We start from the raw sequence: 27,830 nt of genomic DNA on the forward strand, positions 1-27,830 counted from the left end.
CCACAGAGTAAAGACATGACATTTGACATCCATCTTAGAAAAATAACAACAACAAATAATATCTTCCAAAAAACAAAGCATAATACAATATCACAATCATATCTTTGTAGAAATAGAACAAACTTGGCCAGTTAGGTATGTTGTATGGTGTGCGTCTCGCTTCATGGAGACATGGACCCCAAAGACAAAGTCAAAGACAGAAAAATGTGAACTCTATTCTATCTCCAGTAGGATCAACACAAGGAACAAGACTTTATTCCAGAACTTTCAAAAAAACCAAAACCCCAAGACAAAAAAACCCACACAACTAAAAGTTTTATGCCCTTATCAACACTCTTTAGATCATCTAGGAGGTGGGTTCCTTCAACTTCAACCCTATCAGGCAATGTCAAAGCTGACCGAGGATGAGACGGATACAATGCCCAAGCAGATAGATGGAGATACTCGATAAAAATTTGCCCCCATATGGGAATCAAACTCACATTCTCTGAGTGAAAGAGAAAAGCACCAATACACCATGGGGGGGGGGCTGGTATTTAGTACCTGAACAGAATCTTTCAACAAAAAGCAGGGTCAATCAAAGCTTACGTCCTAAAAAATTTAGAAACATTTAGGCTACATCTTTATGGGTTTTTTTTTTCAGTGTTTGATTTTGATAGAAGAGGTATAGTAAAAAGTGACAAGCACTCCAAAGAGTGAAAATGGATGGGATGAAAGATTGAAAGAAATATAAAGCATAGAAATAGAATTCTTGAGTAGCTTTTGTACACTACCTGTATTTTGATCGTAAGAGGTGATTTACTTATACAAATTCATCTGAGGTATTGAGGTACTGTTAGAGTTCTGTGTGACTATAAAAAACCCTGAAAGAATCATTTGTGAGGCAGCGTGGTGAAATCAGGCGCTCGTCAAAATAATGAAAGTGAAGAAACTGGCATTTTTCCTCCGTGTTCGGTAATTTTTACTGAATTTTTGTTTTTTGGCTTAACGCCTCCCATGTCCATTAAATAATACATTTCAGTGTCAGTTTTACTGAAAAACGTTGACTAAAGGAGAAACGAAAAAGTAAATTTTCAGTTTCCACTGACTTTCAAACTGAGGAAATAACTAAACTTTGGAACTTTGAAGCCAATTTTCTCTCGCTAATTTCACCTCTGAAACCAGGTGACCCCCACCTCCTTCAATGGCCAATATCTTAACTTGTATCCAAGATGCATGGGTATTTTTTTTCTCATCAAAAGCAAGACAAATGAACAAGCTTTAAGATGATACCATCCCCAGGGGCGGTGCCGCTGACTGAAGTGTCTTCAGGCTATTCCCAAAGGGGGGACATTTCTCGTACTTATGCACAGTAGAATTGTAAATGGGCTGATCCAACAATGTCATGTTCATAACTGTACCTGATCTACAACAGGGAACTGCTGCTTTTTCTTTCCTAATCCTTACTTTATTCATTTTCCTCTACTTCTTTTGTATGTTTGTCACACTCTTGTGACCCACTATTTCCGGGGTGCCTTGATAGTCAAAGCAGACTTTGTGCTGTTGAAGCTAGAGAGGTGAGCAGAGTGAGCCTGATTCCCTGTAAGGACTTCTCTGTTGACATCCACCCCTTGGCGCTCATACGACCTAATGCAGTTGCGAGTGCCGTAAAACCTCTACTAAAACTACAACTAAGATGATACCAACAACTCCATAAGCCCAAAACTTGACGAGTGCCTGATTCCACCGCGTTATGACACAATTGTACGACTGATTATGGAAAAACTGTACGCACAGGAGGTGGATCCTGACAATTTTACAACAGGTAAGTGCAATCATTCTTGAATATGGATGGCATCTAGACATAACGTTTGCATTCATAAATAATTAGGCCAAAGTTAAAAACTGTTTCAAAAAGTGAAACAACGTGAAGGAGAGCTGAGGTGAATTAAATTTTGTGTGATCCACAAGACAGCTGTACATTTCATCAAATGTGAATGAAAGCGATAACAACAGCAGTAACAACAAAACAACAATAGCAACAACAACAACAGCAACACCTGGGCTTTGAGTGAATTTGTGGTTCTGAGCACCTTGCTAGGAAAAATGGCAGAGATTTAGAACGTGGAGCTCCATAGCACCAGTCTCTGAGACATCATTGGCAAAAACATTTTTCATCATAATAAAAAGCATGAAGAAATATGCTGACAGCTTGACAAAACAGTGATATAGGCACCAAATTTCAATCCCTTATTACGAAAGCAAAAGCTCTGTAGGTTTTAGTTTGCCCTTTATTGCTCTTCTGTATCATTTATTTGGAATGCATCAAGTGAGAAACTAAGATGGGATAATGGTTACGACTAACATTTCACAATTCAAGAGCAGTTTTATCTTGGTTATTCCTGTCATTTCCCAGATTTTTTCCTAAACTGCTCATTTCACTTCACCGAGGTCTGTCTTAACCATTTGCCCCCTGGAGAGGAGTTGTGCAGTGCTGACCACTAGAGAGGTATAGCACAGTGTTTTAAACTACCGCAGTCACTAAACGCATGCCTGATGCCCAAGGCTGCCATGGTATGCATTTCTATCAAGTCTGGGCAGAATGCCTGATTAAATATGACTGAAAACAAGGCTATATATGCAAAAGTACAGTCCATCTTCTTTCTTTGAGTTTTTGAAAGGTTCAAATCGACCCAGAAACTGTATGTGTGAATTTCTGAAATAAATATAATGATAAAATGGAGGCAAGAAATTTTTTAAAATACGCAATAACTCGGCATATGAAGCGATCTCAACCAAACAAGGACATGTTGAAAGTTCATTGCACTATCTACCAGAAAATCACGTATATGTCACTGGATGAGTTAATTATTTGAAGGAATAGATGAGGAATACGAAACCCAGACAGTTACATCTGTGATAGGAGAAATAAATAACTCGCCCATACTGTACCGCAGCGGAAACAGGCTTGTTAGAACCATTTATTCTTTTCCTAAAGTAGTTGTGTTTGATCCAAATATTTTTGTAAAGTTAAGACAGTCTTCTTTTTTTTGATGAGTTCTTAAAAAACAAATCACGTATGGTATATTTAGAGGACTATTTCCCTTGTTCTGGGAATTCAAGGCATTTATCAGGACAACTCCTCAGGGGGTAAAGGGTTAATTAGTGATGTTACTTCATGGATGTGCTAACTGAGATGATTAAATCTATTTATAATTTGTTAAGCAGCTCCATCTTCGTTGTTGAAGTTACTTGACAAGAGTTCTCCTCAAGCTGTATTCCACTAAGCGCTGTTCTCTCTCCTTCTCCCACGTTGTCAGTTCAGGTAAGGGCAGCAGGCACCTCATGACCTCCCGCATCAGCCGATCACAATCTCCGAAGACACGAGCCCCGTTCCCACAGTCATCGTCGTAAGGAGTGGTTTGTCTGATAGCGCAAAAAGAAAAAAAAAGGGGGGGAAATAGATTAAGATATGGCCACATGAAGTCACTGTATACCTGAAATTAACCCTATCCGTACGCCTGGGGTCATTTTGTACCGTCAGGGTTGTATTCTTCACATTTTAGAATACTTCTAGTGTGAAGATCTCTTTGAAACTTTCAGTATTTCTCAAAAAATCATTTTCACAGACTGCTATGCAAAGCGTACGGATTGGATTAACAAGTAAATTTCCTCTTTGGAAAGTGGTGGCACAGAGTTCTCCACATCGTAATGATACGATAGTAAAACATGATGTACAGATAGGGTTAAAAAATTTTTTTTTTATGCCACCTCAAAAAACAAAAAACAAAACAAAACACAAAGGCCTGCTGTGAAGAATTGACGGACATTAGTCACTCATCAGGAAAAAAAAATCTGGTACTTTGAATAACTGCGACAGTCACTTAAAACTCCCATAAATAGTTGGAACGATTCACTGGAAAGACCTACGGTTTTGTCTCTGTCCATCCAACTGTGACTTTTTCCCAGAATGCACCACATTCGTCATTGAGTCGACGTCCTTTTTTTCCCCAATGCCAATAAACTTCAGGCTCTGATATAATACAATACATGCTCATTCTTTAGTCAGTGTGCTTTCCTGTCAGTCGTTAAAGCAAACCACACGCTCATATTACATCAAATAAAATGCGTACTCATGACTGAGTCCATGTAATTTCTCTTCCATCAGAACAAACTTCACACAGGTATAAATTACTGGGACTACCTGTTGCAGATAATGATCCTGTGCGGTTCTACGCCCATCGCCACCAGAGAATTTGCCGGGCTGACCCGAAGTGTAGAGCCCAGAACCAGAACCGCGTCTGCTCGCTTGGCGTGATGCTCCGCAGAGCGTAAGACGTCCGACTCTAGATAGTCCCCAAAGTTGATGATGGTGTTCATCAAATAACTGTCACAGCCCTGGAAATAACAGGAGTGGTTAGAAACATTTGACATGGAATGCTGTATGTCTTGGACAGAATCTAATAATAATAAATAAATTGCATTTATATTGCGCATTTCCACAAAGAAGTGCTCAATGCGATGTACAATAATACAAAGAACATTTGCAGCGCACAGATCCTATAGTAATCCTCTTTCTCTCTCACTCTGTCTCTGTCTGTCTGTCTCTCTCTCTGTCTATCTGTCTGTCTGTCTGTCTCTCTCTCTCTTCCTCACTCTCTCTCTATCTCTCTCTTTCTCCAGTACATCCTTGAGTTAAGACAATTCCACAAAACTTACCCACATGCCCTCGTCCACATTGACGACAAACTGTCCATAAACTGAGACGCTCTCAGTCTAAGTGACTGTAATGACTCGACATAAACTGCGACGCTCTCAGTCTAAGTGACTGTAACCACTCTACATAAACTGTGACGCTCTCAGTCTAAGTGACTGTAATCACTCTACATAAACTGTGACTACATAAACTGAGACGCTCTCAGTCTACGTGACTGTAATCACTCTACATAAACTGTGACACTCTCAGTCTAAGTGACTGTAATGACTACATAAACTGTGACACTCTCAGTCTAAGTGACTGTAACCACTCTACATAAACTGTGACGCTCTCAGTCTAAGTGACTGTAATCACTCTACATAAACTGTGACTACATAAACTGTGACGCTCTCAGTCTAAGTGACTGTAACCACTCTACATAAACTGTGACGCTCTCGGTCTAAGTGACTGTAACCACTTTACATAAACTGTGAGGCTCTCAGTCTAAGTGACTGTAATCACTCTACATAAACTGGGACGCTCTCAGTCTAAGTGACTGTAATCACTTTACATAAACTGCGACGCTCTCAGTCTAAGTGACTGTAAGAGTCACCGCTGCACATACTGCAGGTGGTGTTGCAGGGAAAAATTGAACATACTAACCTTTCTTTCACATTTCCGTCCAGTTCTGTGGTTGATCTTACATTTGGGACAAGGCAGAGGCGGGGCAGGTACTTTATTCTGACGGCAGGCAAAAGTTCTTTCGTACCTGGCGTCGCACGATTCACATTTTTCGATAAAAGAATTTCCGTGCAGTTCGGACATATTCTCCGCTGGGATCCCCGACAGACGGTGCAGCCCGTCGGTGTTCTGGCTGATCAGGTACTTGAGAATTCCCATCTCCGTCAGCTTGACCAGGGCCTCATGTGTGTAGGTCGGTCTCAGCTCCTCTATCACAAACCCGCGACCTTTGGCCTTTGTTGCTTGGGACCCTGTGAATATAAGTGATGTGTGTTTTTGAAATGAGCCATATATTTGGTAAGTTTCAATATTTCTTGTCACCTGGTAACAGAAGTAATCATCTTGTTTGTTTTCCCCTGCCAGATCTCAGGGGTAATAGATTGCTGGTTCTTTAACCTGCAGGGCAACTGATCGTTACATATCTTTAGCATCGTGCACAAACCTCTTAAGCGACACCGATAATAATTTACAGGAGATGTAAAATTGATTATCTCCTCTAATTCTTAATATTTTAGTAAACTTTTAATCTTTTACAAATAAAATATGTGAGGCAGCGTGGTGGAATCAGGCTCTCGTCAAAATACTCAAAGTGAAGAAACCTGCAATTTTCCGCAGGTTTGTGAATTTCTATCAAATTTTTGTTTTTTGGCTTAACACCTTTCATGCTCATTAAAGAACTCATTTCTGTGTGGATTTTTCTGAAAAACATTGATTAAAGGCATAAAAAAAGTAAATTTTTAGTTACTACAGACTCTTAAGCTTAGGAAATAACTCATCATTTTCTCACTAATTCTACTTCTGAAAACAGGTGACCCCCACCTCCTTCATTCTCAAATATCTCAACTTATATTTAAGATAAATGGATATTTTTTTCCTCTTAATAAAGACAAATGAAAAAGCTTTAAGATGATACCAATAACTCTACATGCCCAAAAATTGACGAGAGCCCGATTCCACCACGCTGCCTCACATATGATTCTTCACCTTTTCACATGTTGTTTGAAGTAGTCAAATGAATAATTACAAAGAAAAAGGACGTACAAGGTTTCTGCCTGAGCTTTACCATCGTGCACAGACCCCGTAAGTGCCAATCGTATCGCATACAAGGTCCGTGCACGACGGGTCTGAAGCAGACGTCGTCAGCCGATGTCGCTTTGGTGGTTTTGTTCTTGAGTAAATCATAGGTGACGGCTTGTATGTTTGTGTGTGTGGGTGTGCGTGCGCGTGTGTGTTGTGTGTGTATGTGTGTTTCTCTCTTTCTCTCTCGATCTCTCTATCTGTCGAACGCACATGCCCACAAAACACACACTTTCATTTCCTCTCTGTCTTTGTCTTTTTTCATTCAGAAGCACTCTCTCTCACTCTCTCCCTTGCTCTCTCTTTCCCTCCACCTATCTCTCACTCTCCGTCTCTCTACCTCCTCTCCCTCTTCATGCATTCAATATGTCTTCTTCTTTCTGTATTCTGAAATACACCCCCCCTCTCTCTCTCTCTTTCTTTCTCTCTCTGCCTGTCTCTCTCTCTCTTTACCTCATCCTCTCTCTCTCTCTCTCTCCTCCTCCTCCTCCTCCTTTCTCTCTCGGTTTCAGCTGAAATAGTTTTAGAAATTCACATTTTATTATAGAATAGATGGTTTGCCACATATTATGTCCAGATTATTTAGGTCAATATCAGTGCCACCAATGATAAGTAATTAAACAATTCATAATGAACGCTGTGCAGCACACTCAAGAAACTAACTTAATCAAGCAAAATTCATCAAGTTAGAAAGAAGGCTCTTGGGGAAGCTTCTGTTATGCAGCACCTACCATAATTCTTTTTCTTTTCCCTCTCCGTCCATTTTCCGTCCTTCCCTCTGAAATCCCCAATGCCAGCAGCAGTAGAAATTCCAGCACCTATTGCAATAAAAAAAGAAATAAGACAAAAGACAAAGTAGAAATAAATAAGGCCATCGAGACAGGCGTAACAAAGAATATTGAACAATGTTAAACATTATACTTTTCAAATTTACACAATCAGTTGATTTTCCCACTGTCCTTATAAATACACTCTTGTTGTAAAAGAACGAACCCCCCCCCCCCCCAATAGCTCGTACTAGAAAAGAATCTGACACTTTCTTTCTATTACAACTAGGTTTGAGCCGGTTTATTGAAGTTACCTGTAAAGCTGATACAGTAGGAACTGTCTTTCAATATTCGAGCCACACGTGCAGCCTGCTCTGCAACACCGGCGTGTGAATCGTGGTACTCGGCTGTCTTCTTGGACTCTTTTATCATGCTCCGCTCTAGGTCTGTGAGCTCAATATCTGTGGCTGTGCCCGGGGCACGTTGGGACGCGTGAACGAGGGCGTTCCAGCAATCTCGGTGGAAAATGGCTTCTCCTCCCGCCTTCCACTCCACAACCAGATTCTTTTTCCCTTTGGCCTGAGGAGATATAAAGCATTGAAAAAGACAATTCAACATGAAATGACAATGACAATGACAAGGACAATCTTTATTAATCTCGCAGGGAGAAATTTGTCTTGGTCGTAAACAATGGCAGTAGATGTTACAAAGGTTAGGTGCACTCAAGCATATGTACACGAAGACAGGACATTAGTAAATACATATCTCCCATGCTGGGACAACCCACTCCGTAAAACATTTCTCTCTCTCTCCCTCCCTCCCTCTCTCTGTCTGTGTTTCATTTGTAGCACTGTGTGTTCAGTAAATCCACTGCAGTTGGTAAGCCACATCTAACCCTTTCCCATTAGAGTGATGATGGGAGTGTTGATTGCTTTACAGCGAACTGTCGGAGCAACGAATGGAGCGGCCATTCACAGCATGCATCAATTTGTCACCAATGCAAGCATTTGCCATGGTTTTCATTTTACAGCAGTCCTATTTTCGGCAACTGCAATAGATTATCCACTTTCTCTCCAAATTTGAAAGAGAAAAAAAATGGGTTTTGAGCACATTTGGGACAAATTAGACCAGTAATTACTACAGAACCGTTTTTGGTGGGTTTTTTTAGAAGTGAAAATAAGTGAGCGATTGTTATAGAAAGATGAATTCCCAGTCCATTTGACAGGCGACTATGAAACTAAATTCATTGGTTAACTTCAGGACAGTGAAGACAACTACGATTCAAAGATAGATCTAGATTGGTCTGATGGTTTTGATAGGGATCCGATAACACTGACGACTCACTATTCCGAGGGGACGTGACTAAAATGTTTTTATTTTTCCACCATACAAAACACAAATACTTACTTACACCAACACATTAAGATATAATACATTCTAAATCTTATTACCTTTAAAATAATACCAAATGTGTACATATGTTTGTGTTGAACTTGTTTATGTTTGTGTTTTGAAAATATGGCCCCTCAATACAAAATTGGCCCTTTCAAAAATTAATTCCCACAAACTGGGGACAAAAATTCCGCAGGAAAGAGCTAATGCAGGGAAAATATTGCAGAAAACAAGCTCCCAGAACAATCACTTGAGTTACTGAACATGTTGATTTTTCTACCAAATCTGGCTTTTGGTGAAATCACACTACCTGAACCTCCCCCACTCCCTTTTTTTTTGCCCAAACTGCCGCAAATTTTCCCCTCTATCTTTCTCATATTCTTATAGTATGGTAGATACGGTGTACTAGAAAGGGAGATAAATAGAGTAGGGGGCAAAATCGTATTCTCAGCTAAACTATCTAAATGAATTATTATTTTTCTTTTAATCCTTCCAGTTGTGTGCATGTAAGGGTGGGGTGGGGGTATCCTATGAAATACTGTAAATTTCTCCTTAGAAGAAGAAAGAAACAGGAAAATCAACAAAATTTTGCTTCATAAACTGCTCAATCCCACCAAAATCTCTTTCTCTCTCTATATATATACAGATAGATATCTATATATATATATATGTTCTCAATAATTCACACCAATCTCACCTCAAAAGCTCTGACTTCAACCCTCGATCCGTTGGTCGCGATCATCCGAGAGGGAGGATTTTGTATACAGCACTTCAAACAACAAGTGCCAGCTGATGTACTTGAAGCTGCACCAGACTCCATTGTGATTTCTGTCTGGTAGGCTACTGAAAAATAATAAAAATAAATTAACAACAGTGACCTTTTTTTTAAAAATTAAGCAAATTTCAAAGTCATCAAGACTAGATCTAGATCTAGAATCTAGTAGAAGTTAAGATATTTATAAAGTGATAAAATAAGATATAAACTATTCTCCTACTCTTAAAGTATACTCACCCTGAAATCAATGAAACTTGTAGGCCTAACTAGTCTAGAATTTAGATCTATTGTTACTTTTTTTTTACCTGTCCAAAGTACAAGCCCTCATTCAAAATAAATATATACTAGATCTAGATCTAGATGTCTAGATCTAAATCTAGATCTAGCGACAACAACAAATCGTGAGACAAGGGTCAGTTCTAGACCTTTTCATCTCTAGATTTCTAGATCTTTAGGCTAAACATTCAAACTATAATAATAAATAGATCTTGTCTTGCTCTTAGCTAGCAAGATCTAAGCAGCGGGTTAAACTCACTGAGAATTGAAGGCTGAATTCTGTCTTCTGTAGTCTGTATAAACAGTCTTTGATCTAGAATCTACCCAACTGAGACAGGGAACAGTGAGTGACTGAATAAATAGGGCATAGGGCCTAAGGGTTCTAGATGTAGATCTAGATCTAGATAGATCTAGATCTAGACTCTAGTATGTAGAATCCCAGTCATTTAATCCATAGCAGTACGATGATGATGTTTCTAAATCGGGAGTACTTTTGCAATAATTATGGTTGTTATTCGTAAAGTAAAAGAGTGAATGAAAGGCTGCTAAGCCTACTTAGTAGACTAGATCTAAGCGTTTTTAGGGCACAAATAAGGCGCTAATTATAGCCTAATGACCTAATGTTAATGTTTGAGCTATTTTTACGCATGACAATGGAGACGAAAAACAAACGATACAACAACAAACTGTCGAAGCTGCAAGAGGCTGAATACAAGATCAGAAGATCGCTAAAGGGTTGTACAAAGTTAAAAAAGTTCCAAATTTATGTCCTATTTCATACTCAGAGAATTTTCTGTGTTGCAGTCAGCTGTTTTTACGTACGACGTTGGAGAAGAGGAACAAGCAGTTTAAAAATGGGGTGGGGTCTCGAAATCAAATCGTAGTTCTTCTTAGAAATATTATTAAATTCACAACCAAAATTTTGAATTAAAAAAAAAAAAGTTTCTAGATCTGATATATCGTCGCATGTGCTCAAGAAACATTTAGTTGAAATTCAAATTCTAAATGTTGAAAATAAAAAACAAGAAAAAATACATTATTCAGATAAAATTGAAAGTGAAAGCCCCCCCCCCCCCCCTCTCTCTCTCTCTCTCTCTCTCTCTCTCTCTCTCTCTCTCTCTCTCTCTCTCTCTCGCTCTCTCCATCTCTCTCCTGTAAACTTGTTTTCCTGGCTTAGTGTTTTAAAAGCTTGCCAACATTTAGGCATCATAAGCAATAGGATGACCTACGAAAATGAAGATCATTTTTTAAGAAAGACTGTCTTGTCTTTCGTGAACTTGAGTATAGTACTTCAGGTTATTTCTCGTCCCTGTTCTCTTCATAACTTCCTTGTACTATAATTATTATTATTTTTGTTGTTATCATTCAGAAATCTATTGCCTCAATTAGTTAAAAATTATTTATTCTATTGTGCTTCCCTGCCTAATAAGTTATTATAATGTGGGGTGGGTTTTTTTTAGTTGTGCACCCATCTCATGTTCACGTTTTACATACTTCTTTTCCAGTAGTATTTTGCATGCTAAACACGAATATGGTCTTCATTTTTGCTGCAAATCAATAGTTATTGAGTTATTGATGTTTGAAGATAGTAAATTTAACAATATGGGGGTTTTCGGGGGGGTGGGGGGTGGGGGGGGGGGGGGCTGCATTTCACAATGATTTGATGTTTTGGCAATTAGGATTGATATTTACTTGAAAGCAATTGGTTTGCAAGGGTTTTAGTGGCCATACGTGTGTTCTACAGAAAATATTGTGGCAGTTTAGCCCTCAAATCAATGTATTATGTGTAGGTGCATATATTATTTCCACGTTGTTGAAATTGAAATAGTCAGATAAGGAGCGTTTAATTACGAATCTTTGAACGAAACGTGCTTTGAGAATTGAAAAAAATATAGTAGACTATAACCGATCTAATATTTAGTGTACATGTATTATTGAGCGCAAGGAATAAAGTGGCAAAGTGGTGCGATGGAAGAGGTTAAAATATCGTTGGTTTGTGATTGGGTAAATGGTCAATTTGTCCTTTCACAACATGTTTGATGCACGGAGCCAATTCCGGAAGTAAACATTGCCCATCGACCTGATGCCAGCAGATACATTATCAAATTTTATCGTCAGGCCTGCAATACAACATAAAGCATTTCATATATGACATTGTCTGCTTCATTTTAGCAGGCAGTGGTGTTAGCCATACTACCTGACAGATAACAACAGGTTACTTTATTGGATCAGAATATTTTCCTAGTCTGACTGGACTGCGACAAAATGTCATTGCCGTCTGTTTCTTCAGCTTCAAGACTTCACAAATCATCATCGTAGTTTATTACAAATTCAAGGCTATTTTCGTAGCCCAAAAAGGCGAGGCTAAAACTAAAAGTATGCCATCTTAGAAGGCTAATCATTTTATAGTCCTACTAAATTATACCAGTTCATGGTGGAAGTGGTGTAGCTATTTATTTCACTCTAAGCTACGCGACTGATGCAAGACAGATCATAACGATTACGACCATTTGACATTTTAGTTAGTTTTGGTCATAAAATTAATATCCAATCCAAGACACTGCTTGCTTCATCATAGTGGGCAGGTGTGGAGAGAAGAAGGACAGCCCACTACAAGATCTAGATCCAGTACTATCCGACCATCCTGAAATCATCATTCAGCAACCTTGGCTGTACAGAAGAGGGAGACTACCTGACTGTGGAGGAAAGTAGGCAAAAATGGCTTATTTTGCACTAATTCAGTTTGAACACTGGAATGAAGATGATGTTGCCAGCTGGCTTAAAGGTTGGTCGCCTAATAATCTATTAATTAATGGTCCGAGGATACATTTTAGCCGTATGCATAGCCACTTCGTTAAAAAATTAAGGGGTTTCAGAAGATGCCCCTGCTGTAATTCTCCCATAATTTGTCTATGTGCTGTATAAATGCAATCAAGTGCGTGTTACGACTGATTATTACCGGGGCGAACAGATATTTGATCGCAGTGAAGATTTCTGTGTCTATAAAATGCGTTTTAAATAGTTTTGGATTTTCTAGTTTTTGTATCCTTTGTTGACATTGTTTTTTCTTTTGTGCTTTTTTTCAGCTGTTTGATTTGAAAGTGGCTATTCTCACCCGCCCGGAAGTTCTCGCAAGATCTACTCCTCCCCTCTCCTCTCTCTCTCTGTCTCTCTCTCTCTCTCTCTCTCTCTCTCTCTCTCTCTCTCTCTCTCGCTCTCTCCATCTCTCTCCTGTAAACTTGTTTTCCTGGCTTAGTGTTTTAAAAGCTTGCCAACATTTAGGCATCATAAGCAATAGGATGACCTACGAAAATGAAGATCATTTTTTAAGAAAGACTGTCTTGTCTTTCGTGAACTTGAGTATAGTACTTCAGGTTATTTCTCGTCCCTGTTCTCTTCATAACTTCCTTGTACTATAATTATTATTATTTTTGTTGTTATCATTCAGAAATCTATTGCCTCAATTAGTTAAAAATTATTTATTCTATTGTGCTTCCCTGCCTAATAAGTTATTATAATGTGGGGTGGGTTTTTTTTAGTTGTGCACCCATCTCATGTTCACGTTTTACATACTTCTTTTCCAGTAGTATTTTGCATGCTAAACACGAATATGGTCTTCATTTTTGCTGCAAATCAATAGTTATTGAGTTATTGATGTTTGAAGATAGTAAATTTAACAATATGGGGGTTTTCGGGGGGGTGGGGGGTGGGGGGGGGGGGGGCTGCATTTCACAATGATTTGATGTTTTGGCAATTAGGATTGATATTTACTTGAAAGCAATTGGTTTGCAAGGGTTTTAGTGGCCATACGTGTGTTCTACAGAAAATATTGTGGCAGTTTAGCCCTCAAATCAATGTATTATGTGTAGGTGCATATATTATTTCCACGTTGTTGAAATTGAAATAGTCAGATAAGGAGCGTTTAATTACGAATCTTTGAACGAAACGTGCTTTGAGAATTGAAAAAAATATAGTAGACTATAACCGATCTAATATTTAGTGTACATGTATTATTGAGCGCAAGGAATAAAGTGGCAAAGTGGTGCGATGGAAGAGGTTAAAATATCGTTGGTTTGTGATTGGGTAAATGGTCAATTTGTCCTTTCACAACATGTTTGATGCACGGAGCCAATTCCGGAAGTAAACATTGCCCATCGACCTGATGCCAGCAGATACATTATCAAATTTTATCGTCAGGCCTGCAATACAACATAAAGCATTTCATATATGACATTGTCTGCTTCATTTTAGCAGGCAGTGGTGTTAGCCATACTACCTGACAGATAACAACAGGTTACTTTATTGGATCAGAATATTTTCCTAGTCTGACTGGACTGCGACAAAATGTCATTGCCGTCTGTTTCTTCAGCTTCAAGACTTCACAAATCATCATCGTAGTTTATTACAAATTCAAGGCTATTTTCGTAGCCCAAAAAGGCGAGGCTAAAACTAAAAGTATGCCATCTTAGAAGGCTAATCATTTTATAGTCCTACTAAATTATACCAGTTCATGGTGGAAGTGGTGTAGCTATTTATTTCACTCTAAGCTACGCGACTGATGCAAGACAGATCATAACGATTACGACCATTTGACATTTTAGTTAGTTTTGGTCATAAAATTAATATCCAATCCAAGACACTGCTTGCTTCATCATAGTGGGCAGGTGTGGAGAGAAGAAGGACAGCCCACTACAAGATCTAGATCCAGTACTATCCGACCATCCTGAAATCATCATTCAGCAACCTTGGCTGTACAGAAGAGGGAGACTACCTGACTGTGGAGGAAAGTAGGCAAAAATGGCTTATTTTGCACTAATTCAGTTTGAACACTGGAATGAAGATGATGTTGCCAGCTGGCTTAAAGGTTGGTCGCCTAATAATCTATTAATTAATGGTCCGAGGATACATTTTAGCCGTATGCATAGCCACTTCGTTAAAAAATTAAGGGGTTTCAGAAGATGCCCCTGCTGTAATTCTCCCATAATTTGTCTATGTGCTGTATAAATGCAATCAAGTGCGTGTTACGACTGATTATTACCGGGGCGAACAGATATTTGATCGCAGTGAAGATTTCTGTGTCTATAAAATGCGTTTTAAATAGTTTTGGATTTTCTAGTTTTTGTATCCTTTGTTGACATTGTTTTTTCTTTTGTGCTTTTTTTCAGCTGTTTGATTTGAAAGTGGCTATTCTCACCCGCCCGGAAGTTCTCGCAAGATCTACTCCTCCCCTCTCCTCTCTCTCTCTGTCTCTTTCTGAATACTGTCTATCGGTGTGGACGATCAAATTGACCAAAACAAAGTTAAAAAATGATGTTAAAACACAAAAGTAAATTAATTTGGTTGTCTACAAAGATGCTACGGCTATTTAACTTTTCGAATCGAGCCGAACTACACGGGTCGCCATTTTGTTTTGTTCTCTCTCTCACTCTCTCTCTCTCCCCTGCCCACAGACAAAATTGTACGCTTTTAGTAGGCTACAAGTACAGTTGTAATGGAACGTTTGTTCACAGCACAGAATTCTACAATTTTTCTCTTATCACAGTGTAGAATTCTGTGGTTTAGGGTGAACGCAAAATTTGTTGACACGCGCACCGGGTGAGAATAGCCACAAGACCCGCCTGCACTATTCTCACCCCGGGTGAGAATAGAGGTGGCCGTTTGATTTACAAATTGAAGGCAAAAATGAGTGTGACAGGGATATCTGTAGTCATTTTGGTCTAAAAGTTAATGACTCCATCAGCTGTTATTTGAGGTTACGATAATATTGAACTAAGTTTTTTGACCAACTATTTTTCTCCTGGAAAAATGATGAGAGGTAAAGTTGGAGTACAAGTTCACTTTTCTGGAGAAAACTGACAATAAATGATGACTTATGTAAATGAAGATATTAGTCAAAGTAACTGAGAATAGATCATCTTTAAAACTATCAGGTATGGTATTTTACTGAGTGGGGGTGTGATTTATGCTTTCTTTTGCAGGCCTCTCTGTCAGTGTTAATATAACGTGTAATATTCTAATATTCCCCTAGGTTTGGACGATGCTATTCAGCCTTACATTGAGAACTTTGTGAAGACAAACGTAGACGGGCGTAAGCTGCTGATGTTGACGCACTCTGACCTGGACAAGTTGGGGATCACAAAACTAGGTCATCAGGAACTCGTCATGGAGGGTGTCGATCTCCTCCGATCATTGGTCAGTTTGAGTTTCTCGGAATATTTTTCGCACTTCTTTTACTTAAAAAGTCTTTTTGTCAATGGTCTTTCTTCTGAGCAACAGCAGTGGAAATCAGCATAGAGATTAGAATTGCTTTTTGGTAAAAAAAAAGAAAAGAAAAAAAAGAAACCTTTTGTATGAAACATTTTTTGGGTAAATGTTTTACAGTGCTCGCAACTGCAGAAAATCATATATGAGCACGCAGAAAGATTAATCTTTAACAGGAATTAAGAAATATTCTTTGGTCAAAACGAAAAGGTTTACAAAATTTCTTACTGAACAAAAAGATGGCACTGAGTTGGTCCTTTGGAACATACTCATGAGCATTATGTGTAATATTAAAACAACTTTGTCATTGTCTTCAGGTGGACATTTTAGAATTTAGAAGTGCAAAGATGCTTTTCTCATTTTGTTGTATGCAATCATAAATTTGCATTTTGATAGTAATTTGTGATGTTTCCTGTGTAGTGGCATGTTGTGAGAGAAAAAAAAGCCTGCATTTTGATTTCATATTGTAGGCTTTACAGAAAAAGACCTGAGAGAATTTGTTTAATTTTTTGTTGTTGCTCTTTGGGTTGAGTTTTTAATGTGTATTATCAAGTGAGTTTTTTCATCCTCTGACAGCACATTTATCTGATTTTTTACATTTCGGCATTTCATAATTACAGTATAACACAGATAGGTCGAACTCAGAAGACTCGAAATCATGCGTCCATCGAACTGTGCCTGCGGTCCCATTTTTGCTCTTCTTTATCTTGGTAAAATATCCCTCGAACTACGGAGGCCGGTCCCGACGAATCCTAGCTATTTGTGTTATACTGTGTTTTGGAGTAGTCTGACGTACTTTGACTGGAATGTTACATTGAACTTGTTAAGTCTTGTAACTTGGTATCAGCTAACTTGATCTTCAATCAAGAACACAAGAGTCTCATATTGGGTCAAACATAACAAGCAATTTATTTTTAGTAAATATGTAAAAGGAACAATATCTACACGACAGGTTAGGGTATTTACATATGTTACAGATTCCATGTCTTCACAATCATTGACACTCACACGTCTCAGTCATTCTCACGTAGAACATTACAACACCAGCCTAATGGTACACATTGGCGAAAATATAAAATACAAACACGACATATTATGATACTGGGTAATGAAAATGCCATAAACCAACATGCAAGTGTTTCTACAAAGGGGAACAACTTAATAACCAATGTGCTGCTAAGGGAATGAAATACGAGCAGGTCTAATTATTTCACTTACATAACAGAAGTCCCATTTTGTTGCAGAGGTACACGTTTGAAACGGAGAACCTGCAGCACCTGGCTCTACAGCTAGGCTGCAAGGCTCGCAGTCTTCACAATGAAATTCTGGCCCGCAATGGGGAGAACGATCCGAACCGAGCGAACATCCAGCCCAGCCGCCATCATCATCGCCGACAGTTGTCTATTTCTGTGCTTTCCTCTGTGTGTGACATCATGCTGACTCTGAAGACGTTGACCTCTTGGCTGGACAAGTACGTTTTTAGAACTGGTCGCTTTTAACGTTTTTAGAACTGGTCGCTTTTAACACTGTGCCATCACAAGGCTCATATAGTAAAAACTCTTGCCATCAAAGGCAAAGGCATTTTGGGGGAAATCCAAAGAAACTGGGGGGTAAATATCGCCGATTGGCGAGATGAGGCAGCAAAGTGTTAAGGACAAGGGGGCTAACCCAGATTTCAGGGGTTTCCAGAAATCTTGACCTACACCAAAAGTGGGCATTGCCCTACCTATAGGAGAAGTTTGGTGTCATTAGTGTGTATATTTGTTTGGTTATAGAGAAAGCTCCTTGTCTTTTAAAGAAACTGAACAAGGGTCCCAAAACTTTACCTTCGATTTTCTCAAAACAGCATTTTTCGGGATAGCCCCCTTGTGCTTAAAAGCGACCAATTATTTGCCTCCATTTCGTTTGGGGAAGATATTTTTTAAATTTCGTTTTTGCTTTGCTGAATGTTTACCTTTGCTGTAAATAATTGGGCTTGTGGGAAATAGCAATAGCATGGAGGAGTCTATCCTTCTTTATGCTGGCCCCGTAGAATTATGCAAATTTAAATGGCCAAATTATACCAAAAAAAAGCAAAATTATGCAAAAATTATGCAAGTTACTGTAACACCATTCGCGACATGTTTTGCACTTTTTCAGCAAGAATTTTCATGATTTTCATGTTTTATGTACAGAAAAAATGAAAACAGAACATATCAGTATCAGTAATTTGTTGTGTATTTGGAAAGAAAACAATACACATCAGTCAGAAAAAAAACAACCAAAAAATATAATCTCTGTAACTTTCAGCTGTAGATCTAGAATCTAGATCTCTTTAGAGGAAAGAAAAATGTAAAAAAAAAAAAAAAAGAAGAACATCTGGACCTCTGATGCTGGCACATTACTAAAACCAGGGACTCCTGTCAAACATGAAACATCAGCAGACATGAGAACAACAACTTTCAATGGATTGAAAAATTGAACATGCTCAAGGAACAAAATCCCAACCCATAACCAAGATCTTCTAACAAGGGAAATAACCATGTGTCACTTAAGTGAGACTTATTACGATGATTACTTCCCTTTTAATTAAATGGCGAGGCCTTAATTAATTGTTTTGTGACAAAAATGGAAAAGAACGTGAAAAAAACGCGGGAATCCAAAATTATGCAGATGTTGCAGAATTATGCGAAAAACCGCGGCCGCAGAATCACATAATGCTACGGGGACAGTTTATGGTATCACAGTGTGCTGTCTTTGCTTAACCTAATATTATAACACTGTTCGTTTTCTCACTTTTAATTTTTTTAGTTTATCCGAGTTTGTATTTATTAAATTTCTGTATGATCAAACTGTTTTTTTTCCCCTGGTACTGATTCTATGTTCAGATAGTAATGCAGGGGGCTCTCGTGGCCTAGAGGTTAAGGTGTTGGCCTCTCATTCAAAAGGTCCCGGGTTCGAATCCGGGTAGTGACCGAAAAATTTTCTTCTAAAAAATTGTCTCCTTTCACCTCCTTTCCTGCTCTCCAGCAATAATCTGTTGTCTGCTTTCGTTTCCACTTTCTGCCCCCACCCCCTCACCTCCTTTACCCCCACCCCCTCACTTCCTTTGCCCCCTCCTCTGGGCTCCTGACTCTTTCTGCAGCCTTTCTACTGCTACTTCTTGGCTCCTCCTAACTGCTGTCTTTCTGCCACACCCCTGATCTTCTGTTAGGAAAGATCTACACCTAGCCTTCTCAGACAAGTGCGAAAAATCTTGGAGGGCCCGTGTGCAAGTTGCGCTCGTTAAAGATCCTTTGGTGGTCTAAAGTCGATAAGAGTAGGCCTCGGCCGCCACCCGGGCAAAATTCAAAATTTCCTACCAACTGAAAATATTAGGTGTGTCCCGCGCGCTCATATGACCGAATGCAGTTGCGAGCGCCATAAAAAAAACTTACCAAAACAAACAAAAACAAAGATAGTAATGCGAACCGACATTTTAAAAACTTTTCTTTACACTTCTGTGATCGGTGAGACAGACATTCAGGTGGGGTTTGTGCTTGGCATCTGTTCTACTATGAGAAGTTGGCCGTACTTTGTTAGATGTTCTTCAGAAATAACAGAAAGAAAGCGTTAGCAATGAGCCATTTTGCTTTTGGTGTTTAATTCTTTGTCCTGTTGTTTTTTTTTCTTTCCACTGTTTATTATCTCATTTTAGTTAGCTGTCTCTCTTTTCTGTGCTTTACGTCATATGATATAGATCTTTCTTAATTTAGTAGGTGGTTGGCGGGTGCTCTGGTGTGGTTTGCTCCTTCTTTCCTATTAAAAATCTTTCATCCTGATGTCTCCTCCTTTTTTGTGTTTGTTACTCTCTTGTAACACCTCTAATCTTCAGCACTTATTATGACCTTATTGTGTTGCAAGTGCCTTAAAATTCTTACTAAAACTATTTTTTTTAAAAAACTTTCTTAATTTATGCTGCAGTTTTCTTTTCTCTTTCATTTTGTTTTTATTGTCTCCTTCCTTTCTCTCTCTTTCTGCCTTTCTCAGTCTTTCTGTGTTTCCTGATTTTCTCTTCTCACGTTAAACCCTGCCAGTAAAGCACAATCTATATTGCTTTTAAGAATAATCAAGATGAAAAGTTGTTCTGTAAATGTTTGGGAGAATTCTGTCGCAATTGTTGGAATATGGTAAACATTTTTTTCCATTAAGAAAAGTAAGATGCATCACTGGACAAGGTAATTTTTTGTTACTTTACTATTATTATATTCCCTTTGACTGACCGTATTTTGCCTCATCATAAATGCTTACACCCTGGTTGACATATTAGTTACGAAAATGTTATTTTTTTTCAAGGGCTCCGTTTGAAACTATCCATGGCATCAGTCTGCTTCGGAACTCCATTGTGAAACTGGGCCTTGAGTTGGTGACAGTTGCTCAGAAAGAATCAGGGACCGCAGAGGTGGAACAGGCCATTGTGAAAACTGTGAGTTGGCATGCGTTCTGTTGTGTGATGAAAATGTGTTCTGTTAAACGATGAATGCTCTTCTGTTAAATAATGAATATGTGTTCTGTTATATGATGAAAATGTGTTCTGTTATATGATGAAAATGTGTTCTGTTATATGATGAAAATGTGCTCTGTTAAAAGATGAAAATGTTTTCTGTTATATGATGAAAATGTGTTCTGTTAAAATATGAAAATGTGTTCTGTTAAATGATGAAAATGTGTTCTGTTATATGATGAAAATGTGTTCTGTTATATGATGAAAATGTGTTCTGTTAAAAGATGAAAATGTGTTGTTAAAAGATGAAAATGTGTTCTGTTATATGACGAGCATGCGTGTTCTGTTGTGCCATTCAAGGACTTTTCATTGCATGCTGAAAGTTTTTGGGGTGAATGTGAACGTCCGATAGTGAATTATTAAAATCGATGAAAAAAAGTTGACAATACAAGAAAAAGAATAGTATAAGAATATGGATTCGCTGGCTTTGTACTTTTCATCAAACTCGATTTTGGTCGAAAATCAAAATTAAGAATAGGTAAATATGGAGGGCAAATGATTTAATAACAGTTATAATATGTGAGGCAGTGTGGTGGAATCACGCTCTCGTCAAAAAAATGAAATCGAAGAAAAAAGCAGTTTTCTCCCTGCTTAGCAATTTTTATCAAATTTTTGTTTTTTGGCTCAACACCTTTTATGTCTATTCACAAACACTTTCTTTTGAGGATTTCACCCAAAAAGGTTGATTAAAGGCACACAAATATAAATTTACAGTTTCCATGAACTCTAAAGTTTTGGAATATACCAAGCTTTGGCGGCCATTTTCTCGCTAATTTTACCTCTTAAACCAGGTGACCCCCCCCCCACCCCCCTCCTTCAATCCAAAATATCTCCACTTCTATTGAAGATGGATGGATAATTTTTTCATTGAAAGCAAGGCAAGTGAACATGCTTTAAGATGATACCAATAACTCAATATGCCCAAAAATTGACGAGAGCCTGATTCCACCACGCTGCGTCACATATTTAAATGAACTTAAATGCAAATCATGTTTTGACACTACTACTGTAAGTTGACAAAATGCCTTTTTTTTTCTTCACAACAGTTTCGAGAAAAAGAGGTTTTGTTGTCAGCGTAACCATTTAAAAATAGAGTGATTCCGAAATTTGAGTTCTAATTCATTCAAAACCTTGTCACAGTTTCACTTTAATTCTTTCATACAAGTATGGTAACTGATCAGGCTTTTGATTTAGCAAAAAATTTTGGCGCCAAAATGAAAAAAAAAGGCATTTTGTAAGCTTACTGCAGACTACCGGTATTGTGTTTTTTTTCTCTTAGAAAAGGAGGAAAAAGTAGTTTTGAAAAGTAAAGACCTCCACTTGAAAACAAATATTTGTTGTAAAACTGGAAGCTTGTTGAGTTTTTTGGGTTTGTTTTTATTTTGTTTTTTGTTTTTAATGTGGGAATGTATGTTGGACTTTCAGTGTCAAGGGATGGCGGAGTATTGCGACGGACTGGTTCTCAACAAGAAGGAGTCTCTCGTTGTACAGCCGGCTTCCTTGGAAATTGCTACAATCCGCAAAAAGCAAGAAGATGAACTGGTTTGTATTCATTGCTTTTGTTTTCATGTATGCTCATATTTTGATTGGTATCACTGTTTCTCTGTCTTTTCACAATTCGGACCATCACATTTTTGGGGGGTTTTCCATTTTTGATCCGAAAAGTAAATAAAGTAAAAACAATCTCGGAGAGTAAAAAACGTGAGGACTTTTTGTTTATTCCCGTGAGAATGGATGAAATCGGCCAAGTTATTAAAATAATATTCTCTTTTTGTCAGCTTTATTGTTATTATGTTTCTGCTTTGAACTCATTCATGCGATAGCTCATACTTTAAAGTACATTAATGTTTGGTCTTTTTTCTTCATTGTAGGGCATGAATATTCAGTCATCGTACTACGGAATTCACGTGATTGGCTGCATCAAGGACAGGGTAAGGAATGTTTGCATGAGAGATCACAATGTTGATAGTGTTGGGCACTGATGGGCCATCTACCGGAGAGACTTTTTTTAAAAACTGGAAAAGCTGAAAACTGAGAATGAACTATTACAGACCTCTTCAACGTAAATTTGGATTTGGCATACGTGAATATTTATATTTTTGAAGTATTGGTTGGAGAATAGACATCACTGCAGGCGGCTTAATGCCATAGCTGCTCCTCTCGCCTCTCCAGGATCCATGAAAGGGTCTGCCTGCTGATCGTGCCAGTTATCAGCTGCTTGGATATTCTTCTGTGAATTCCTAGAAAAACATTTAAGAAACTTTATGAACGAACATTTTGAAGTTTTGTTTTTGACTCTACAATATAGTCCTCAATCTCATAGAAAATGTCCACTTTGGTTCATGTGTGCTGGACACCATTGATGTACTGTTGTGTGCTTCATTACAAATGAGATAGTCAATGAATGTTCATGAGTATATTTTATTTTTTAAAAAGCAAGAACCAACAGGTATAAAAATTCATTCATACCGTCATCAATATAGATTATTCAGTTAGTAATTGTCAGGAATGTGAGAATAACATAATTTTGTATGTCCATCAAACAACTATTCATTTGTGTACGTGAATCTGTGTGTATGTGTGTGCGTGCCTATGTGTGTGAACGAATGCTTGTATGTGTGTGTGTGTGTGTGTGTGTGTGTGTGTGTGTGTGTGTGTGTGTGTGTGTGTGTGTGTGTGTGTGTGTGTGTGTGTGTGTGTGTGTGTGTGTGTGTGTGAACGAATGCTTGTGTGTGTGTGTGTGTGTGTGTGTGTGTGGGAATGAGTGCTTGTGTGTGTGAATGTGTCAACGAGTGTTTGTACGTATATATGTATTTACCCTACTGACTGAAGCAAATTTATCTTTGAGGAGATTAGTGAAATCTTTTTTTTCTTATCCTCTTGATAAAACATTTTACACGCACTATTATGAGGTTCAGTTTTTCTGCCTTTTCTTTTTTCCAAGCTAAGTTTTTCTCTTCCATGGTTCACTTTTGAGTTTTCTCCTTTATGTTTGTTCATAAGAAGATATATTGGGTAAGGCATGACAATTTCTATTCTTATTGAGCTATGTGATAATATTTTGTAGAGACAAAATGATTAGTACTGATGGATGACATCTTTCTGTTCCTCCAGTCACCAGCCGATCTGTGCAGCAAAATTGAGAAGGGAGACGAGGTGTTGCAAGTCAACAACCAGACTGTGGTAAGTTTCCTGACCCTACATGAAGAACATCAATTCACCCTTTGAGCCCTTGCCACCGGTACACTGGTGGCACGTAAAACTGCCGGTATGCCTAGCCACCGGTACACTGGTGGCACGTAAAACTGCCGGTATGCCTAGCCACCGGTACACTGGTGGCACGTAAAACTGCCGGTATGCCTAGCCACCGGTACACTGGTGGCACGTGAAACTGCCGGTATGCCTAGCCACCGGTACACTGGTGGCACGTAAAACTGCCGGTATGCCTAGCCACCGGGGTATGCCTAGCCACCGGTACACTGGTGGTGTGTAAAACTGTCGGTATGCCTAGCCACCGGTACACTGATGGTGTGTAAAACTGCCGGTATGCCTAGCCACCGGTACACTGGTGGCACGTACACTGGTGGCATGTAAAACTTCCGGTATGCCTAGCCACCGGTATACTGGTGGCACGTAAAACTGTCGGTATGCGTAGCCACCGGTACACTGGTGGCACGTAAAACTGCCGGTATGCCGAGCCACCGGTATATTGGTGGCACGTAAAACTGTCGGTATGCCTAGCCACCGGTACACTGGTGGCACGTAAAACTGTCGGTATGCCTAGCCACCGGTACATTTTGATTTCTGTTGGAAGAACTGCAGATCGCCCTCGGAAATTTCGGAAATGATTATAAAACAAAAAAAGGTTGATCTATTTTTTTTTTCTAGTTACATGGTTAGAGCATCAGGGCCCCAGCTCACTGAGAAAATAATGAAAATGTTTATATATGAAGGCTTCTGTACAAACTTTTTCATGATTTTCACTTGTTGATTTATGTGTTTTTTTGTTTCTCTGTTCACAGCTGGGCTGGCAGTTGGCCAAACTTGTGGCTGCCCTGAAGGAGAGACCCAAAGAGGTGACCATGTTGCTGAAGAAGAGGCCGAGACACACCAATCCTTTTGGGAATTTGCCGAACCGGCGTCAGATGAACAGGTACCAAAAATACCTCTCAGATATTTCTCACTTTTTTCACCAATATTTATTTGTTCTGTAGTTTATTTATTTTAAAAATGTGTTTATTTATTTATTTATTTGTTTGTTTATTTGTTTATTTTATAGATAAACATTTTGTTTGCTTTAAGGTTAAAGTAGATATACCCTTTACAACCTTAAGTTGTGATTCTGTCGCTATTTATATGTTTCAAGACATTATCATTGATGCTTGCAGGGCTTTGTTTAGATATAATGTCTTCTAGACAAATAAGTTATCACAGCATCGCACCAGTTATCACAGCATCGCACCACTCATAGTCAGATCCGCTGTGTGTTATGATAGTAAGTAAGTAAATAAGAAACAGCTTCTATCTCAACCATTTCCGTGTTCCATTTACACTGTTGCTGTGAGCCAGAAATAGGTGGGTTGTTGGCGGGTACTCTGGTGTGGTTTGCTTCTTCTTTCCTATCAAACTTCTATCGTCTTTATTTCCCCTCCTTTTTTTGTGTGTTTGTTACTCTCTTGTAACACCTCTATAATCTTCGACACTTATATGACCTTATTGTCTTGCAAGTGCCGTAAAACTTTTACTAAAACAAAGACAAAAATAAGGGTGCCTTCTGCTGTCTCTTGGGATGTTTATATTATATCCTACACAGCCTCAGTTTGCCCAAGCAGGCAGTCATGGCGGTGACAGCGCTCCCCCCCCCACACACACACAAAAACCATCCGTAACTGATCATCGATCTGAATTGTGAAGATGGCGGATTGGGGTGTAAAATTTACTGTTTTGTAACATTACAGGTTTCATTTTTGTGTAGTGTTTTGTGGACATTGATACTCTCTTCGCATCTGCTGTATATCGAGTATTGTCATTGAACTGTTGTCTTTTGCATCTGTGGGTGATTGGTTGGCGGGTGCTCTGGTGTGGTTTGCTCCTTCTTTCCTATAAAAAATCTATCGTCTCTATCTCCCCTCCTTCTCCCTTCCTTATTCTTTGTGCTTGTTACTCTCTTGTAACACTTTTAATCTTCGGCACTTATATGACCTTATTGTGTTGCAAGTGGCGTAAAACGCTTACTATAACAATGTTGTCTTTGGCATCTGTTGTACATCGTTATTGATATGTCGTGGGTATTTCCAGGCATGTCACGTCGGTTGCCACTCTGCCCAAGATCATGAAGCGACGGTCTCGAGATGGGGAAAAACCTGCCCGACCTACTTTGGAGTATGTCACTTCATCTGTGCCCACTGGAGACATTTACATCACCAAGTGAGTAGTTAGTTTTTGAGCTCTGGTTTCCTCCTCCTCCTACTCCTCTTCCTCTTTTTCTTCTTTCTCCTCCTCCTCCTCCTCTTCCTCCTCCTCCTCCTCCTCCTCCTCTTTTTCTTCCTCCTCCTCCTCTTTTTCTTCCTCCTCCTCCTCCTCTTCCTCCTCCTCCTCCTCCTCCTCCTCCTCCTCCTCCTCTTTTTCTTCCTCCTCCTCCTCTTTTTCTTCCTCCTCCTCCTCCTCTTCCTCTCTTTCCTCCTCCTCCTCCTCCTCCTCCTCCTCCTCTTTTTCTTCCTCCTCCTCCTCTTTCTTCCTCCTCCTCGTCCTCTACTTCCTCTTTTTTTCCTCCTCCTCAAGTGCGGGATCTGAAACAGACATTGGGGATCTTGGTTTGCTACTCATTTTTCTGCTCTGATGATTTTTTTAAAAATCCCTATATTTTCCTGGTCTTTTCTTGTCGCCCATCTGTTCAAGTTCTTTAACCCTATCCGTACGCCCTGAGCTCATTTTGTATCCCCGGGGTTGTATTCTTCACATTTTATAATACTTCTAGTACGAAGATCTCTGACACTTTCAGTATTTCTCAAAAAATCATTTTGACAGACTGCTATGCAAAGCATACGGATCAGATTAACAAGTAATTTCCTCTTTGGAAAGTGGTGGCACAGAGTTCCCCACGTTGTATAAATACGATAGTAAAACACGACGTACAGATAGGGTTAAGTAAGTTGTTCTCAGTCTGCCTCTGCCACTTTGACCGTCTATTTTTCCAGTGAGAGAGAGATGTTCAAGGCCTTTATGTCAATTCTCATCTTAACCAAATGCTTTGGTTGGCATTTTCGGTGACCTGGTCAATCCTCTAACTCACATAATATGTTCATTTGGTCACTTTTAAGCACAAGGGGGCTATCCCAAAAAATGCTGGTTTGAAAAAATCGAAGGTAAAGTTTGTGGACGCTTGTTCGGTTTCTTTAAAAGACAAGGAGAGTTTTCTCTATAACCAAACAAATATACACACCAATGAAACCAAACTTCTCCTATAGGTAGGGCAATGCCCACTTTTGGTGTAGGTCAAGATTTCTTATTTTGTTTTAGTAGAGGTTTTACAATGCTGGCAACTGCATAAGGTCATATGAGTGCCACAAGATTTCTGGAAACCCCCGAAATCTAAGTTAGCCCGCTTGTCCTTAAAAGCGACCATTTATCCAAACATTTTCCATCCCTATCAACACAGTTTAGTTTGTTTAGGAAGCAGGCTGCTTTGACCCTGCCTGCCACGGCAAACCGGGGCCGAGTGGGATACAACATCCTAGCAAACAGACAGAGAGATGCTCACTAAATCACTTCCCCCCTCTCATGAGGAATCACACTCGTGTCTTCTGCCTGCAACAACTGAGAGCCTAACGACTGCACCACAGACACTCGTACATACGTTACGACCTTTCCAATTTTGAAATGGGAGGCATGCTGTCAAAATGAGTTTTTTCTCGCAATCCAAGAATGGAGATATTGGCCGAAAATCGACGCTGGGGTCAGATTAATAGATTTTCAATTGATGCCGTTTTGATCAAGTCTATTTCATACTTACAAATTGTACAAACTCCACCTATCCTTATGCAGTTGCGAGCGCCGTAAAACCTCTACTAAAGCTTAAGCTTAAACTCTACCTATAAAGTTGATGTATTAATTTCCGTACAGCTAAAATCTGAGAAGTAATTTATTTTGTCAGCACACCTCACATATATATGTTGTTACAAACATCTGTATTCTATTTTAAGAAGCGTGTGTGTGAATCTCTGGGATTTCTTTGTTTAGAATTGATCTTTTCATTCTCAGTAGTAAAGTGCTTGGTCCTAACAAAACTGAACCGAACAAAGACAAGGACAACCATCCCATATCACCCCCCCTCCCCCCTCCCCC

The 27,830-nt window shown here is 39.0% G+C and overlaps 2 protein-coding genes across 3 annotated transcripts in view; one reads left to right on the forward strand and one right to left on the reverse strand.

Moving 5' to 3' along the window:
* Nucleotides 1-2,252: 2,252 nt before the first annotated feature.
* Nucleotides 2,253-10,586, reverse strand: LOC101862375 (NAD-dependent protein deacetylase Sirt6). Of its 2 annotated transcripts, none has more exons than XM_005107950.3 (7): nucleotides 10,485-10,586; nucleotides 9,350-9,495; nucleotides 7,575-7,839; nucleotides 7,225-7,311; nucleotides 5,339-5,667; nucleotides 4,184-4,377; nucleotides 2,253-3,405 (listed from the first exon to the last, which is right to left on the reverse strand). In XM_005107950.3, exons 2-7 carry the CDS (start codon nucleotides 9,470-9,472, stop codon nucleotides 3,228-3,230), a joined length of 1,176 nt encoding a protein of 391 aa, XP_005108007.1. In that variant the 5' UTR covers nucleotides 9,473-9,495; nucleotides 10,485-10,586; the 3' UTR covers nucleotides 2,253-3,227. The 2 variants fall into 2 exon arrangements, with proteins under 2 accessions (XP_005108007.1, XP_005108006.1); XM_005107949.3 differs by lacking the exon at nucleotides 10,485-10,586 and adding an exon at nucleotides 9,963-10,432.
* A 3,247-nt stretch (nucleotides 10,587-13,833) lies between these two features.
* Nucleotides 13,834-27,830, forward strand: part of LOC101864258 (connector enhancer of kinase suppressor of ras 2) — a gene marked incomplete in the record, with an annotated part of 53,874 nt that continues 39,877 nt past the window's right edge. Inside the window, 9 exon segments of the mRNA XM_035972305.1 lie at nucleotides 13,834-14,567; nucleotides 15,732-15,895; nucleotides 17,209-17,435; nucleotides 20,279-20,408; nucleotides 21,912-22,028; nucleotides 22,358-22,417; nucleotides 23,601-23,669; nucleotides 24,509-24,639; nucleotides 25,785-25,913. Of these exon segments, the coding sequence (XP_035828198.1) occupies nucleotides 14,501-14,567; nucleotides 15,732-15,895; nucleotides 17,209-17,435; nucleotides 20,279-20,408; nucleotides 21,912-22,028; nucleotides 22,358-22,417; nucleotides 23,601-23,669; nucleotides 24,509-24,639; nucleotides 25,785-25,913 (1,094 nt within the window).

The sequence above is a fragment of the Aplysia californica genome, unplaced genomic scaffold (assembly GCF_000002075.1).
Source record: "Aplysia californica isolate F4 #8 unplaced genomic scaffold, AplCal3.0 scaffold00645, whole genome shotgun sequence".
NCBI classification, from domain to species: domain Eukaryota; kingdom Metazoa; phylum Mollusca; class Gastropoda; order Aplysiida; family Aplysiidae; genus Aplysia; species Aplysia californica.